A 15,374-nucleotide genomic window follows, 5' to 3' on the forward strand; every position below is an offset into this window, starting at 1 on the left:
CACCGTGGGGAGTCGTATCTGAGCCTTGTGTGCACAGAGATTAACCAGGGAAGGTCTCAGACACCGGCGCTCTGGTGACGTGGCCGCTGACGTCACGCTCTCCGGGGGACCAGAGACGACGATTGTCTCAATGTCCACCTGCCGGTCGTGAGCGCGCGCTACAACAGCCGGCATTTGTTGCTTACGCGGTGGCATTTTTGCGGTGACAAAAAGGGAGTCTGGCATGTGACAACGTTTGACACGAAGCAACTCCTGTGTGACGCCTCAAGACGCCTGGCGGAAGCGCCACGCTGCCTTTACCGTGAAGCCTCCCAGCTCCCGCAAGGCCGCGCTGAGCAGCATATACAGTTCATCCATCCATCCATCCATCATCCCAACCCGCTCATCCTGCTCTCAGGGATGCTGGAGCCTATCCCAGCAGTCACTGGGCGGCAGGCGAGGAGACACCCTGGACAGGCCGCCAGGCCATCACACAGGGACCCTCACCCCTCACCCCACACACACACACGTTCATACCTAGGGACAATCGTAGTAATGCCGATTCACCTGACCTACATGTCTTTGGACTGTGGAAGGAAACCCACGCAGACACGGGGAGAACATGCAAACTCCACACAGAGGACGACCCGGGACGACCCCCAAGGTTGGACTACCCCCGGGGCTCGAACCCAGGACCTTCTTGCTGTGAGGCGACCGCGCTAACCACTGCACCACCTGTCTCCAATTCATATTGCGGCAAAGAGGGAAAACAAAGATTGTCGTTTGCTTTGTTTTTGTTCATCTATGGACGACGTTGTGTTGGACCCAACGCCGCCCAGATGAGCACATTCCAGCCACGTAGCCGAGCCGGCCTTGGTGCACCCCATAGCTGCAGCCTCGGGGATGCAGCGAAGCGAGACGATTGACAGGTGCAGAAGTCTGAAGCACAGCGGGCAAAAACTAACCGCGTGGGCCGGAAAGCACACGTTTCATTACCTCCCTCCACTTAAACGTGTGTCCTGCAACCCCAATCACGGCCAAAACAGGAAGAATCCTAATCCTACGTTTGCTTGAACAAATTATGACTTGCACAATTGGGATTCAGAGGGCACGTTTCGAGGGTTGATAATAAAGGGGCGGTTAAACTTTGCAGCTTCTGACAACGATATAATGCAAAATGAAGACAAACGTTTGAAAAGGTCTCCATTTTCTGATCGCGTCATTGCAAAACCAACTGATAGTTCAGCCTTTGCCTCTGCCCTCCCGAGGTTTTCTTGAAACTCGGCCAAGGGAACCAAAAAAACCAAGCCGGCATGGAGGAAATTCGCAAATGAATGAAGATGCTGGCATGCAGCAAGACCGAAAACCACGTGGAACTGAACGCGCGACCCGGAAGTTAAATGCTCACTACACACAGAACAGCGCCGATAAAGCTACAAGCACATCACCGGGACGCGTTTTTCCCAGTGTGACCACCAGCGTTAACTTCGCACTGTGGTGGACACGTATTGGGGACAGAATTCAACCCAGGAACTAAGGGTTAAGTCATGGTTGCCCTGGCAGGTTAACGCAGGGTTAAGTTATGGTTGTCCAGCCAGTTTTCTGGTTATTCTTGCCACCTCCGCTCAGTCGAGCTGTGGTTTGGTTGTCTCTCTGATTTACCGTGGATTAAAGAAAGTTGCCTACACGGCTAAAGTGTGAACCTACGGTCTTCTCCGTTACTTCGGCTCTACACTGGTGACCCCGACGTCGGTTTTCGGATAAGTTTTCTGAAACCACACACATTATGGCTACGAACGCCGTTGCAATTAAACTGCCGGAGTTTTGGGAGTCTTCCGCGGCTACATGGTTCGCGCAGGCTGAGGCACAGTTCGCGCTCAGACATAACAGCAGACGAGACCAGGTCCTGTTATCCGGAGCCGCCGCGGACGGCCTGTCGTCCACCCGCGCCTGCCTGACTTCGATTACTAGGGCGAATTCTGGGGGGGCTCATGTGGTGGACACGTATTGGGGACAGAATTCAACCCAGGAACTAAGGGTTAAGTCATGGTTGAATTCTGTCCCCAATACGTGTCCACCACATGAGCCCCCCCATCACGTCGGGGTCACCAGTGTAGAGCCGAAGTAACGGAGTAGACCGTAGGTTCACACTTTAGCCGTGTAGGCAACTTTCTTTAATCCACGGTAAATCAGAGAGACAACCAAACCACAGCTCGACTGAGCGGAGGTGGCAAGAATAACCAGAAAACTGGCTGGACAACCATAACTTAACCCTGCGTTAACCTGCCAGGGCAACCATGACTTAACCCTTAGTTCCTGGGTTGAATTCTGTCCCCAATACGTGTCCACCACAGCACACAGCTTTATTTACACTAGTTAAATGCAGAACTATACCCTTGACTTGAGCATTCACGCCCCGTACGTTAGAGAACAGCAGACTCCACAAAATACTGAAAGTTGGATGGCAGAGAAGTTTTAATAAGCGTTCAGGCGTGGGGCATTAAGACACGTTTACAGGCTGAGGCAGCATTAGCTGGGAGAGCGGCGCCCCGTTTGTGCTTGCCTTGTCCTGTGACAGAAAGACCTATCAGGTGCTCATCTCTCCCCCTCCCTGCCTTTCCCCCCCCCCTCCTCCTGACCTCATTCTGTCATCTTCATTTTCCCTCTTTCCCACTCTCAGGTCTTTTATAAAGTGTCTCCGTGCATTACACATTTAACAATGCATTGAAAATAGGCCACCATCAATCAGTCATTCGGCGGCGAAGGCGAGATTCGTCTGGTGGCACCAATTTGATGTTTCTCGAGGTTCGAGAGCTGAGGCAACAGTGTAAACACTTAAGCTTCCCCATGCATGGGGGGGGGGACTTCTTAAGAGATGAAAATACACATTCATGTGGTAATAACATGCCATGCCCCATAAAACCACCATAGCGATGTCAAGAGCCCCCCCCCCCCCCGTTTGCTTGATATCTCGTGGCACCGTCGCGTTTCAGAATTCAGGAGCGGAATCGAAATAATACATATGCAGGCGCTATTCTGTGATAAGATTTGGGCTGATGTGTGCCAGGTTAACATGGTCCTCCAAACAGTGATCCAGCCGAGAACTGGGATGCACGACACGGGATAGGTAGTAGGTAAAGTCTGATGTAATGGTTGGAAGTGAGTCATCCCCCGGAGGCAGCGGCTACAGCGGTCTGACTCCTGAGGTTGCTCATGCCAAAGCAGATGTTCACCTGACGACTGTAGCACAATAGACAGCGCTGTATGCCATTTGCAAGAGATACCATATTATTAAGAGGACGGATGATGTCACGTCACAGGTCTGCCTGCCGGTGCGAGGCTCCCTGAACTTCCAGGGCCGCTTCTTTGATCCTGCAAACGTGTAGTCATACGCACACAGGTGGTTATTTTTACAACTACGACTAAAATAATAATTTCCAAGCTACCACGTGTTGTTTTTTCACGCCTCGGTCCAAGTGTGCTTGGCGAACACGGCTAGGCGGTTTCCTGCTCGTGTGGGGGTGTCGAGGCGCGTCCATTAGCTTTGATGTTGCCGTGATCTGAGACTTGTTCCTGCATTTTGGACTTCAAAACAGACTGCGCCTCATCACGGGTAACAGCTTGAAGAGGTAGGCACCAACTGCACAGGCATGCCTGAAAGAACACACGCACACATGCACGCACACACACACATGCACACACAAACAAAGACATTTGGTCAAAGGACAAAGAGACACAAACATTCATTCCCCCTCGAGAAGCGTCACCCTGATGTTATCAAGCTAATAATCCATCAGCCCCAGCAGATGCTGACGTGGCGTTTCTTGAATAGCGTCGCCACGATAAAAGCCTTTAGGTTAAGACACGTCTCATTCCTCTGTGAGTTCACCCTGATTCAGCGGTGACCCGGGTATTAGATCGTCTGGCGTCTCGTTTTTCTCCGGCCTGGCCATGTCTTCACAGGCCATTTTCACACACCGCCTCTTTTAACTGCTCGCTCACGTCTGGCCACTGTAAAGACACCGTCTCCACAAAGACCTCAACAAAATGGCTCAGCACATCCAAGAATGATCCCGTTCTTTCTCTCCTCTCTAATTTAAGATCTCTCTTGTAGAAGACATTGCATCGTCAACAGTAATAAAAGGCTCGGTACGTTTACATGATGTTAGAAAAAGTCGATTTATTGTGTTAGTTCGACTAAAACTGGACTTTTAAAATACATGCAAACGTGTTAGTCCGACTGAAATCATATTAAATCGAATTTCTCAAAGTCGGACTAACACACCTAGATAATGCGGTGGGGGATTGATTTACTCTGGCATGTATACGCTTCAATTGGCCCCTAAATGGCCTAGGTGTTCTGCGCATGATCCGTAGTTCCCGCAGCGGTCTTTCACCCGAAAGTCGAACAGCGTAGTATCAACAGTACCAACAAGGCGAGTGCTAGAGCGAGAACCCCGCATTTCTGGACAGACGAGGAGACAAACGTCATGCTGTGTCAGCTGAAGGAGCTGAATTTCCTGAAGTACATGGATGGAAGGAGAACGCGGAATGGCGAACTATTTAAGAAAGTGGCGTAAAAGTTGGACGAAGCGGGATTTAAAAGAACCCCCGAGCAGATCCGTGTTCGGTGGAAGCACCTCAAACAGGCCTACCGCCACAGGCCTGCTAACTTGTTTGTCGCTTGTTTGGCATGTGACAAAATAGGTCAACCGGAAGAAGGTCCAATAGCAACCAGCTGAAAGGAGAGCATATCGCCACCTACTGTACCGGGATCGGACACACTTCCGTCAATAAATCAATTCTCCCCCGGTTCTTGTATACTGGGACAACGACAGTAGTCTAATTACATGGTCTAATCCAGCTATAACCGTAGCTCGACTCAACTGTGTATGTAAACGCAGTCAGTAATTAACACACACATTTAGACAGGAAAATGTGTTACCTTAAAACATCTTTTGAATCTCTTGCTGACCATGTACAGTGCAATAGGGTTGATGCACGAGTTGATCGAGGCCATGTTGATGCCGAAATAGTCCAGAATAAGAAAGATGCTGCGAAAGGAGGGAAGGGTTTTAGAAAGGAGGTCTCACAAAGAAAAACGGAATAAATAACGCACAACAAACAACTCAGGTGTTGTATTCCTCAAGCTGACCTGAGTAGCTGACACCTGTTCGGATCCCCCTCGTCATAAATGGTGGATTTCAAGATTCTGCTTAAGTAAAGGGGCAACCAGCAGATGGCAAAAACAAGAACCAAAGAAAAGACGGTTCTCGCCACTTCTCGTCTCTGGTTGAAAACACGAGATGTAATAAGACAGAAATTATGCAGGGTTTATGCTGAAATATGAATTGGGGATATGGTGCAAGGATCACAATATCACAAACTGTGTTCATGCAAAGTGGTGTGGGCATCGAATTACCTGTTTGGTGAGTTCGCTTAATGTATTCTCGGTATTCCTCAGCATCTTCCTCGTCATCAGTGCGTAGAAGAGAGCCGTGCAAGCCAGCGGCATGCAAAAGTAGAAGCCAAAGAGCCACCAGTCTTTTGCCAATTTATAAAACTGTGGATTAAACACAGCCGTCGCCCACAGTCAATTAGTTATGCAAATAAGACATCCATTCCATACATTATCCAAACTGCTTATCCTGCTCGGAGGGTCGCGGGGATGCTGGAGCCTATCCCTGTAGTCATTGGGGGGCAGGCAGGAAGACACCCTAGACAGGCCGCCAGTCCATCACAGGGCAACAGACTACTAAGCATATCTCTATCTTGAACAGGATTCCATATTGGGCATGGAATCCTGTCCAAACGCAGTCCCCCACTATCAAAAATTATAGTCAAGATTCCCACATTTGGGGAATTCGCAGGAGTCAGCACAACTGGAGTGCAATGATCGAGCCTCACCCTGGGTGAACCACCTTCTTGATCATGGTATCACCCCTTTTTTGGGGGGGGGGATTTTCCCCCCTTTTTCTTCCCAATTGTATCCGGCTAATTACCCCACTTTTCCGAGCCGTCCCAGTCACTGCTCCACCTCCTCTGCCGACCCAGGGAGGGCTGCAGACTACCACATGCCTCACGTGTGAAGTCTTCAGCCGCTTCTTTTCACCTGACAGTGAGGAGTTTCACCAGGGGGACTTAGCGCATGGGAGGATCACGTATTGCCCCCAGTTCCCCCCACCCCAAACAGGTGCCCCGACAGACCAAAGGAGGCGCGAGTGCAGCGACCAGGACACATACCCACATCCAGCTTCCCTCCCGCAGACACAGCCAATTGTGTCCGTAGGGACGCCCGACCAAGCCAGAGGTAACACGGGGATTTGAACTGGCGATTCCTGTGTTGGTAGGCAACAGAATAGACCACTATGCCACCCAGACGTTTGATATAACATCCTGTGCATTAAACGACATCTAACGCCAGTCGGGTTTACCATATTCACAAAACCAATTTGTGACCGAGTGACGAGCAACAGTTGTGGGATCAAGTTATGAAAAAAATCCCATTAAAAAAATCCCATTATACATGTATGTGAAAGGATTTATTATGCATGCATGTATTCTCTATTGGTAGCTCCAATCTCTGAATTGGAAACCCAAAGAAAACACACTCAAAGGCTTTCAGATCTATTTGTTTTTGTCCCGCTGCATTGTATGAGCACTATTACCCTACCTGCATGAACCGTGTCGTCTGCATGGGATGAAGCAGGCATATTCTCAGATGCTTTCCTTTATAGTCCATTGTTATCATATCAAAGCCCGCCACTTCAGGCACAGCCAGCATGGTGGAAATAACCCATATCAGAGTTATTTCTACTGTGGTCCACACTGAAACGCCGATGCCTTTGATTCGATTCCAGGATACAACAGCTCGATATCTAGAAAATCAATGGGGAAATTATATGGCTTTGGATGAGGAGGAGGAAGGGGGGGGGCACCCGTAACAATGAAAAATTTCTCGATTAAAGGAAATTTTGAGAGCTGATAAATAACAAATCTATCTGCGTGATGAAATACAGATAATAGCCACCAGACACTATTACCTCAAGAGCACAAGACCGCATTGCTTATCAGGTCGGTCGAAAGATTAACTTTTTAGGTAGATGACATAAAAAAGACAAATCAAGAAAGACATGCACGTTTGGGTTAGTACTCCTGTCTGTGTCCTTGACTGAGGCAATGGAAAGAAGAAGTGGAGTTGGTCCCCGGGTGCTGCAGCTGCCCACTGCTCCGAGCTACACAGCTAGGACGGGTTAAATGCAGAGAAGAATTTCCATCCATTCATCCATCCATTCATTATCTAAACCACTTATCCTTAGACTGCTTTTATCTGTCATTGCCTCATATGCATGTCTCATACAGACAAGGGAATGAAATTATGTTTCACAAGGACCTCAATGCCACAGAAAAACAAATAACACAATAAATATTAAGAAAAAAATGTGCATTAAAAACAAGAATTACTTCACAGAACTAAACATCACAAGCACACCTGACATGGACGGCGAGCAAGAAGGTCAAAAAGTAATTTTGTGGAAGGTCTAAGTGTTCAGGCTGTTGAGGAACCTCACAGCCTGAGGAATGAAACTGTTGCATAGTCTGGTGGAGGTAGCACGGATGCTGCGGTACCTCCAGCCAGAGGGTGGGAGGGTGAAGTGGATGTGGGAAGGGTGAATGGGGTCCTTCACAATGCTAAGAGCCTTCCAGGTACACCGTGCGTCAAAGATGGCCTGGATGGATGAGAGAACAGTTCCTATGATTTTTCCAGCTGTCTTCACGATCCGCTGTAAGGATTTGCGGTCGGAGGCCTTGCAGTTCCCATGCCAGACAGTGATAGAGCTGGTCAGCATGCTCTCTATGGTTCCTCTGTAGAATGTGATGAGGATGGGTGGGGGGGGGGACTCGCCTTCTTGAGACACCGCAGGAAGTGAAGACGCTGCTGGGCCTTCTTGGAGAGCGCAGTGACAGGTGAGGACCAGGAGAGGTCCTCTGTGATGTGAACTCCCAGGAACTTAACACTGCTGACTCTCTCCACCTCATTACGATTGATGGTCAGAGGAGTATGGTGGGCACTGGTCTGCACTCAGGGTCGCGGGGATGCTGGAGCCTATCCCAGCAGTCATTGATTGGGCTGCAGGCGGGAAGACATCCTGGACAGGCTGCCAAGCCATCACAGGGCCAACACACACACACACACACACACACACACACACACACACACACACACACACACACACACACACACACACCTAGGGACAATTTAGTACAGCCGATTCACCTGACCTACATGTCTTTGGACTGTGGGAGGAAACAGAGCACCCGGAGGAACCCCACACAGACACGGGGAGAACATGGAAACTCCACACAGAGGACGACCCGAGACGACCCCCAAGGTTGGACTACCTGGGGGCTCAAACCCAGAACCTTCCTGCTGTGAGGTGACTGCACTAACCACTGCACCACCGTGTCACCTATAATTTATATCTATATATATATATATAAATACATAGCAATTTAATTTATATTATAAAAATATATAATAAAATTAAACTTAAAATTAACCAAATTAAACTGTGAAGAACTGCGTTGTTGACTAGATTTACTTGCTATTGGAAAAATCAAATCTATCAATTTTTAGCCATATAGTCTTTACCAGACCATAAAAATTCCCACCAGAAGCAAGCGCACATTTTCTTTCTTTCTGGCATTTGCCCAGATTCTTTGATATTTACACACTTCCGTTAAGCTTTTCTTTCACACTGCTTTAAAATTTACATTGAAAAACACCATACCACAAGGATTAATGAAGTATATCAAAATAAAGATTTTTTTTTAAATGTTCCTTTGACGCCTTCTTACCTGTCGATGCTCAATGCACATAAGCTCAACACGGTAATCCCGACAGAAGTTTTCTGTATGAACGGGACCAGTTTGCACAGCGCCAAGCCGAACGGCCAGTCCTCCGCCATGAGCTGCACAGAAGAAAGGGGGGCATTTTTAACTGGCGGCATTAAGAAAACCCTCACAATTGATTCGAGGCAGAATTATGAGACCGAGGTTTTAAAATAGAGCAGAAATAAATGGGGGGGGGGGGTGACACATTATTTTCACTGTGTAATTGCACACCTTGTGGCAAATGACTTACCCTGTACGCGTTGATTGGAATGTCTATCACGATGTGTATTAGATCCCCCAAAGCCAGGCTGGCAATTAGCAGGTTGGGTCCGCTTCTCAAGCATCTGTTTACGTATATGATTTTCAACAGCGCTGAATTCCCCACCATGCCGACGATGAACACCAGGATGGAGACCGTGGTATTTATATATTTGAACGCGGCTCTAATTCTGGTCGACTCTAAGCACATGGGGGGTAGCGGCGTCTTCCGTCCCGGTGCCTGGAATGGATGGTTGGAGCCGTTGGGTTTGCGCTTCTCCAGTATCAGAACACCCGAGGGAGGAGTTTTCAGGGGTTCAGTCGCAGAAAGTGGTGCAGATGGCTGATCAACAGTCTCTGGATTGGCGAGAAAATGTCCTTCCATTTGCAGACAAAGGATGACAAAAAAAGTCCCAGTTAATTTTTGTCGGCTGCCTGAAAATAGAAATAAAGACTACAATTACCGTTAATGTATTGAACACAATTTAACATTGAGGTACAACTTAATAATGCCGTTTTACTCTACCTTCACACAGACACACACCTTGTTTAAATGTTTTCCTGTCCGAAACACAGGGCTGGAAGTTGCTCGGGAACTCACATCTCATAACACAGCTGGGTAAGTCAGAGGGTTTTATAGGCGACAGCATCACTGCCGAAGTTAGTCATCAATCTGTCAGCAGGATTACTCCCCTTGATGCATCACCCTGAACGAGGAGACGCTGAAGTTAATTGCCTGACCGCTAGAAGAGTTAGAAAGACTACGTGATTCAGCAGTGCTTTTGTTGTCAAGTCAATAGAACCCAAATAAATGAAACGCAGGGATCAGATTTATCTCGCTGCAGGAGATGAGTAAGGCGATAGCTCTTTTAATTTGAGCAGAAAGGTGTTAGGAAGAACAGACATATATGCCTGAATGATACAAAACTGATATGAGGGTTAACTGCACCAAAATGCTCACCTTAAATTATCCAACCATCCATCCATCCATCATCTGAACTGCTTATCCTGCTCTCAGGGTCGCGGGGATGCTGGAGCCTATCCCACCAGTCATTGGGTGGCAGGCAGGGAGACACCCTGGACAGGCCACCAGACCATCACACAGGGCCCCACATACACACACACACACACACACATTCACACCTAGGGACAGTTTAGTATGTCCGATTCACCTGACCTACATGTCTTTGGACTGTGGGAGGAAACCGGAGCACCCAGAGGAAACCCACTCAAACATGGAGATGACATGCAAACTCCACACAGAGGACGACCCGGGATGACCCCCCAAGGTTGGACTACCCCAGGGCTTGAACCCAGGAGCTTCTTGCTATGAGGCGACCGCAATAACCACTGGACCACCGTGTTGCCGTATTAAATTCATATTAACCCTCATATAGGGGCAGCACGTTGGTGCACCATGTTGGTGCAGCGCTTAGCGCGGTCGCCTCAGAGCAAGAAGGTCCTGGGTTCAAGCCCCGGGGTTAGTCCAAACTTGGGGGTCCTCCCAGGTCATCCTCTGTGTGGAGTTTGCATGTTCTTCCCATGTCTGTGTGGGTTTCCTCCTGGTGCTCCGATTTCCTACCACAGTCCAAAGACATGTAGGTCAGGTGAATCGGACATACTCAACTGTCCCTAGGTGTGAATGTGTATATGTGTACGTGTGTGTGTGTCGGCCCTGTGATGGCCCAGCGGCCTGTCCAGGGTGTCCCCCCACCTGCCACCTAATGACTGCTGGGATAGGCTAGAGCATCCCACGACCCTGAGTAAGGATGAGCGGTTTGGATAATGAATGAATAACTCTCATATTCTGATCACTAATTATCAATAGGTGTAGGCCTACCATAAGCCTACTGGTCTCATCGACTTAAGGCCACCTTGGAACTTTATGGAATTACAATTTTTAAAAAAAGAATTGCACTACCTTATATATCTTATTTTCATCTCGACTATTAATTATATCAACAATAGCCTATTTATGTGTCCTTTCTCCGTCTGGCGTCCTTGGAGAATCCCAAAGAAGGTGAAGTTTTCTCTCTTCAACCTAATGACAACCTGAAGAGTCTGGAGGACATAAAACAACGTAGGCCACTTTCACTGTAAATATTTCACCTGACAAGTATCACAGTCAGTTTGTCTTCGCACAATGAAATTTGCGCTCCGCCGGCGACAGATGACCTTGGCAGAGGAACGTGCCGGCAGTCATCCACTCAACCTGATTAAGAAGAGAGAGACAGCTCGGCTGGATCATGAAAAAGAAAGTCGACCTGTATGCTGACTGTTCTAAGTAGTTTGCAATATTACTGAAATTCATTATTGAACATTTCGGATGCGAAACGCCCCATGAACCTGGTGTGACGCCAAAATCTGCAACGGTCGAATATTGTGACCATCGTTAAACTAAGTAAAAAAAAAAAAAGCCAAATGTCCAAAGACATGTAGGTCAGGTGAATCAGCCATACTAAATTGCCCCTAGGTATGAATGTGTGTGTGTAGGCTCTGTGTGATGGTCTGGCGGCCTGTCCAGGGTGTCTCCCCGCCCGCCGCCCAATGACTGCTAGGATAGGCTCCAGCATCCCCGTGACCCTGAGAGCAGGACTAGCGGTTCAGATAATGGATGGATAGACGGATGGATGGATGGATGGAAAGGCAAACACTCTCAAGACAGTTTGGTGGACCAGGTCTGGCGGTTACAGGTTAGTCCTGATTAAGTTTAGACAGTGGTTGGCTGTCAGGGCCATCAGGGCCTTCTTTGCTGGCCCTGTCAAAATCAAAATCTGTTTTTCAGCAGCGACCGGGATGGCTCGGAAAACAGTGTAATTGGTCAAGTACAATTGGGGAGAAAAAAAAAACATTTGTTTTTCATAGTTAAAGTGTGCCTGAAATGTGTGTGAATTCTCTTACTTGTTTTCTCGTGAGGCTGAAAATGGATTTCCTATGCCATCTAAACGCATCACAGTTCCTTGGCCCACCACTAGTGGTGTTGCTGGCCTTTCATTAAAGCCCGAAGCTACAAACTGAGTGGGAGTAACGCCGTCTTCCCTTCACCTTCACCAAAATAAATAAATAAATAGATGACAGTAACAAGTAGCCTACCGGTACACGAGTTTTCGTGAGGTTTAGAGCCGATCAGAGGCAGAGTAGGGCGGGTCTTCGAAATAGACATTTGGATCAGTGTCCAGCTGTCAATCACACTTTCATGTGCCTAGGTTCGAGCAACCGATCGCAGGCAAAACAATGCCATTTCTCCCAATAGGCTCGAATGTATTTTGACTGTGTTGAACTTGAATGTAAGTTGCTTAAAAGTTATAAGTGAGTTGATTAAAGGTTATTTTGTTATCGCCAATCGTTCCGGACCTCCGGCCTTGAATAAAAAAATCAGATGCGGAACTTTGAGTAACAAGTTTGAGAACCCCTGCTCTAAACTAATGCATTGAATCCTTAGCACCAACCAGCTAAAGTAATGCACTAAGTTTTCATAGGCACCCCCCCCAGAGTTTAATGTGTAAAGTTGCCCCTGTTTTGTTGTATCACAGAGATCAACATCAAGACGTCTTCTTGCCTTCCACATCCCCCCGACCATAAAGTGACCTGAGGGCTGAAGTTGCTCGCCTTCAGCGTGCAAACGATGACTTGAAAACTGAGAACATCCATCCATCCATTACCCGAACCGTTTATCCTGCTCTCAGGTCGCGGGGATGCTGGATCCTATCCCAGCAGTCACTGCGTGGCAGGTGGGGAGACACCCTGGACAGGCCGCCAGGCCATCACACAGGGCCCACACACACACACACACACACATTCATACCTAGGAACAATTTAGTACAGCCGATTCCCCTGACCTACATGTCTTTGGGCTGCGGGAGGAAACCGGAGCACCCGGAGGAAACCCACGCAGACACGGGGAGAACATGCAAACTCCACGCAGAGGATGACCCGGGACGACCCCCAAGTTGGACTACCCCGGGGCTCGAATCCAGGACCTTCTTGCTGTGAGGCGGACTGTGCTAACCACTGAGAAACTGAGAACATAGAACTGAAAAATGACCCGTCGACATGGAAAGAGATAGCTATGCAAGGTGTGTGCTCCACTCAGTAGTGTACCTTAGCATGTTTTATATTGTGGCAAAACTTGGTTAAATGCCTTTGTGACCCTTTGCTTGAGGGTGATTCATGTTTTTTTTTTCTTCCAGCAGATTTACCTGGGCTGTTGATGTTCGCTCTTTATGCCAAAAACTTTCCAACTACAAAAGCACTGCAATTGTGCAAAACAGTGAATCACAGCTTGTCCCAGCATCAGGGCCTGATGAGAAGGTCAAAAGATTTAGATGCACTGCTAGCTTAAAACGGATGTAAGTAGTCACCTTTACAGTTGACCCCTCTGCTTCACATGCTTGTATTTTTGTTTCGTAGATAGAAAGAAATCCACCCAGGCTATCTACGTGTGACAAGCTAACATGAGCATATGCTGTAAACTCCATATTGTGCAACTGCCTTTGTGCGCACACTGCTAACAGCTACTAGGGAAAGGCTGTTATTGGATTTTGGAGCGCTAATTAGTTTAAAAATTATATGAGAGGTTTGACAAATGGTGGTAATGCTAATTTTATCCATAATTAGTTGTATATGGGCGGCACAGTGACACAGTGGCTAACGCGGTTGCCTCACAGCAAGAAGGTCCTGGGTTCGAGCCCCGGGGTAGTCCAACCTTGGGGGTCGTCTCGGGTTGTCCTCTATGTGGAGTTTGCATGTTCTCCCCCTGTCTGTGTGGGTTTCCTCCGGGGGCTCCGGTTTCCTCCCACAGTTCAAAGACATGTAGGTCAGGTGAGTCGGCCGTACTAAATTGCTGCTAGGTATGAATCTGTGTGTGTGTGTGTGTCGACCGTATGTGATGGCCTGGCGGCCTGTCCAGGGTGTCTCCCCGCCTGCCGCCCAATGACTGGTGGGATAGGCTCCAGCATCCCCGCGACCCTGAGAGCAGGATAAGCGGTTCGGATAATGGATGGATAGATAATGGATGGATGGATGGATGGTTAATTGGATGTGCACAACATAGATGTAGGCAATGTCTTCTTCGTTACAGAGTGCTCTCTGTTAGTGACTACATTCAATGCCAAATATTTACAGCAAATATGACTGAGAAATTCTGTGCTCTCCAAGTGGTTTCCCTTTGGATGCATTATTAAGAAGTAATCCTAGGGGATTAACTCGTGGGGGAGGAGAGCAGCGATTGGCCCTTGATCGCCACAAGGTTGATGCAACTGACAGTAAGTTTTATTTATATGGTATTGACAATGTGATGGTTTATGCATAAAAGTGCAACTTTTTGGTTGCTACATTTCACTTTTTGTCTCCAGAGGCGGCCACATATGCAGCCGTCCGTCATTGGCACTACTGTTAATTCAGAAATAACACAACTCCAGAGTAAGAGTAGGCGAGACTCTGCAGTTTAAACACACTGCTAAAAAGCAAGTGTTTTGATTTTATAAGGAGCCTTTTGTTGTTAACACTTGGAAAATTTAATTTTCATTATCTTTTGCGTTAACACGAGGAGGATTCTAAATTGTCTCTGCTTTGTTTCCAGAATAAATGTGGTTTGCTTTGGCATGAATGTGTTTCACCATTTGTGGCAGAATACTTAAACGGATATGATACCAGTACTGGGAAGGCAAGATTACTGGAGGAACAATGCAAATATAGCTCAGTGTTAGTGCACTCAGTAATTAATGAATCATTTAGGAATCCCATAGATATATACAGATCGGGCATCCGGGTAGCGTAGCAGTCTAGTCCGTTGCCTACCAACACGGGGATCGTCGGTTTGAATCCCCGTGTTACCTGTGGCTCAATCGGGCGTCCCTACAGACACAATTGGCCATGTCTTTGGGTGGGAAGCTGGGTGTGGGTATGTGTCCTGGTCACTGCACTAGCGCCTCCTCTGGTCGGTTGGGGCGCCTGTTCGGGGGGGAGGGGGTATAGAGCCGTTGCGCTACGTCCCCCTGGTGAAACTCCTCACTGTCAAGTAAAAAGAAGCGGCTGGTGACTCCACATGTATCGGAGGAGGCATTTGGTAGTCTGCAGCCCTCCCTGGCTCACCAGAGGGGGTGGAGCAACGACCGGGACGGCTCGGAAGAGTTGGGTAATTGGCCAAGTACAATTGGGAGAAGAAAAAAAAGAGATTATATAGAGATCAGCACTACCAAGCGCACATAGTTATGCCGGAAGTAGAGTGAATTTGTGTAACT

General features: G+C 48.0%; 1 protein-coding gene and 1 pseudogene across 1 annotated transcript; both read right to left on the reverse strand.

The window, feature by feature from the left end:
- Positions 1 to 3,474: 3,474 nt before the first annotated feature.
- LOC130120995 (endothelin receptor type B-like) lies at positions 3,475 to 9,403 on the reverse strand. The gene is made up of 7 exons (XM_056289826.1): positions 9,125 to 9,403; positions 8,839 to 8,951; positions 6,653 to 6,857; positions 5,402 to 5,542; positions 5,135 to 5,268; positions 4,925 to 5,033; positions 3,475 to 3,633 (listed from the first exon to the last, which is right to left on the reverse strand). The coding sequence occupies exons 1-7, from the start codon at positions 9,341 to 9,343 to the stop codon at positions 3,475 to 3,477; spliced, it is 1,080 nt and encodes a 359-aa protein (XP_056145801.1). The 5' UTR covers positions 9,344 to 9,403.
- On the reverse strand, positions 5,775 to 5,929 carry LOC130121303 (U1 spliceosomal RNA; annotated as a pseudogene).
- Positions 9,404 to 15,374: the final 5,971 nt, after the last annotated feature.

Source organism: Lampris incognitus, chromosome 11, assembly GCF_029633865.1.
Source record: "Lampris incognitus isolate fLamInc1 chromosome 11, fLamInc1.hap2, whole genome shotgun sequence".
Classification (NCBI taxonomy): domain Eukaryota; kingdom Metazoa; phylum Chordata; class Actinopteri; order Lampriformes; family Lampridae; genus Lampris; species Lampris incognitus.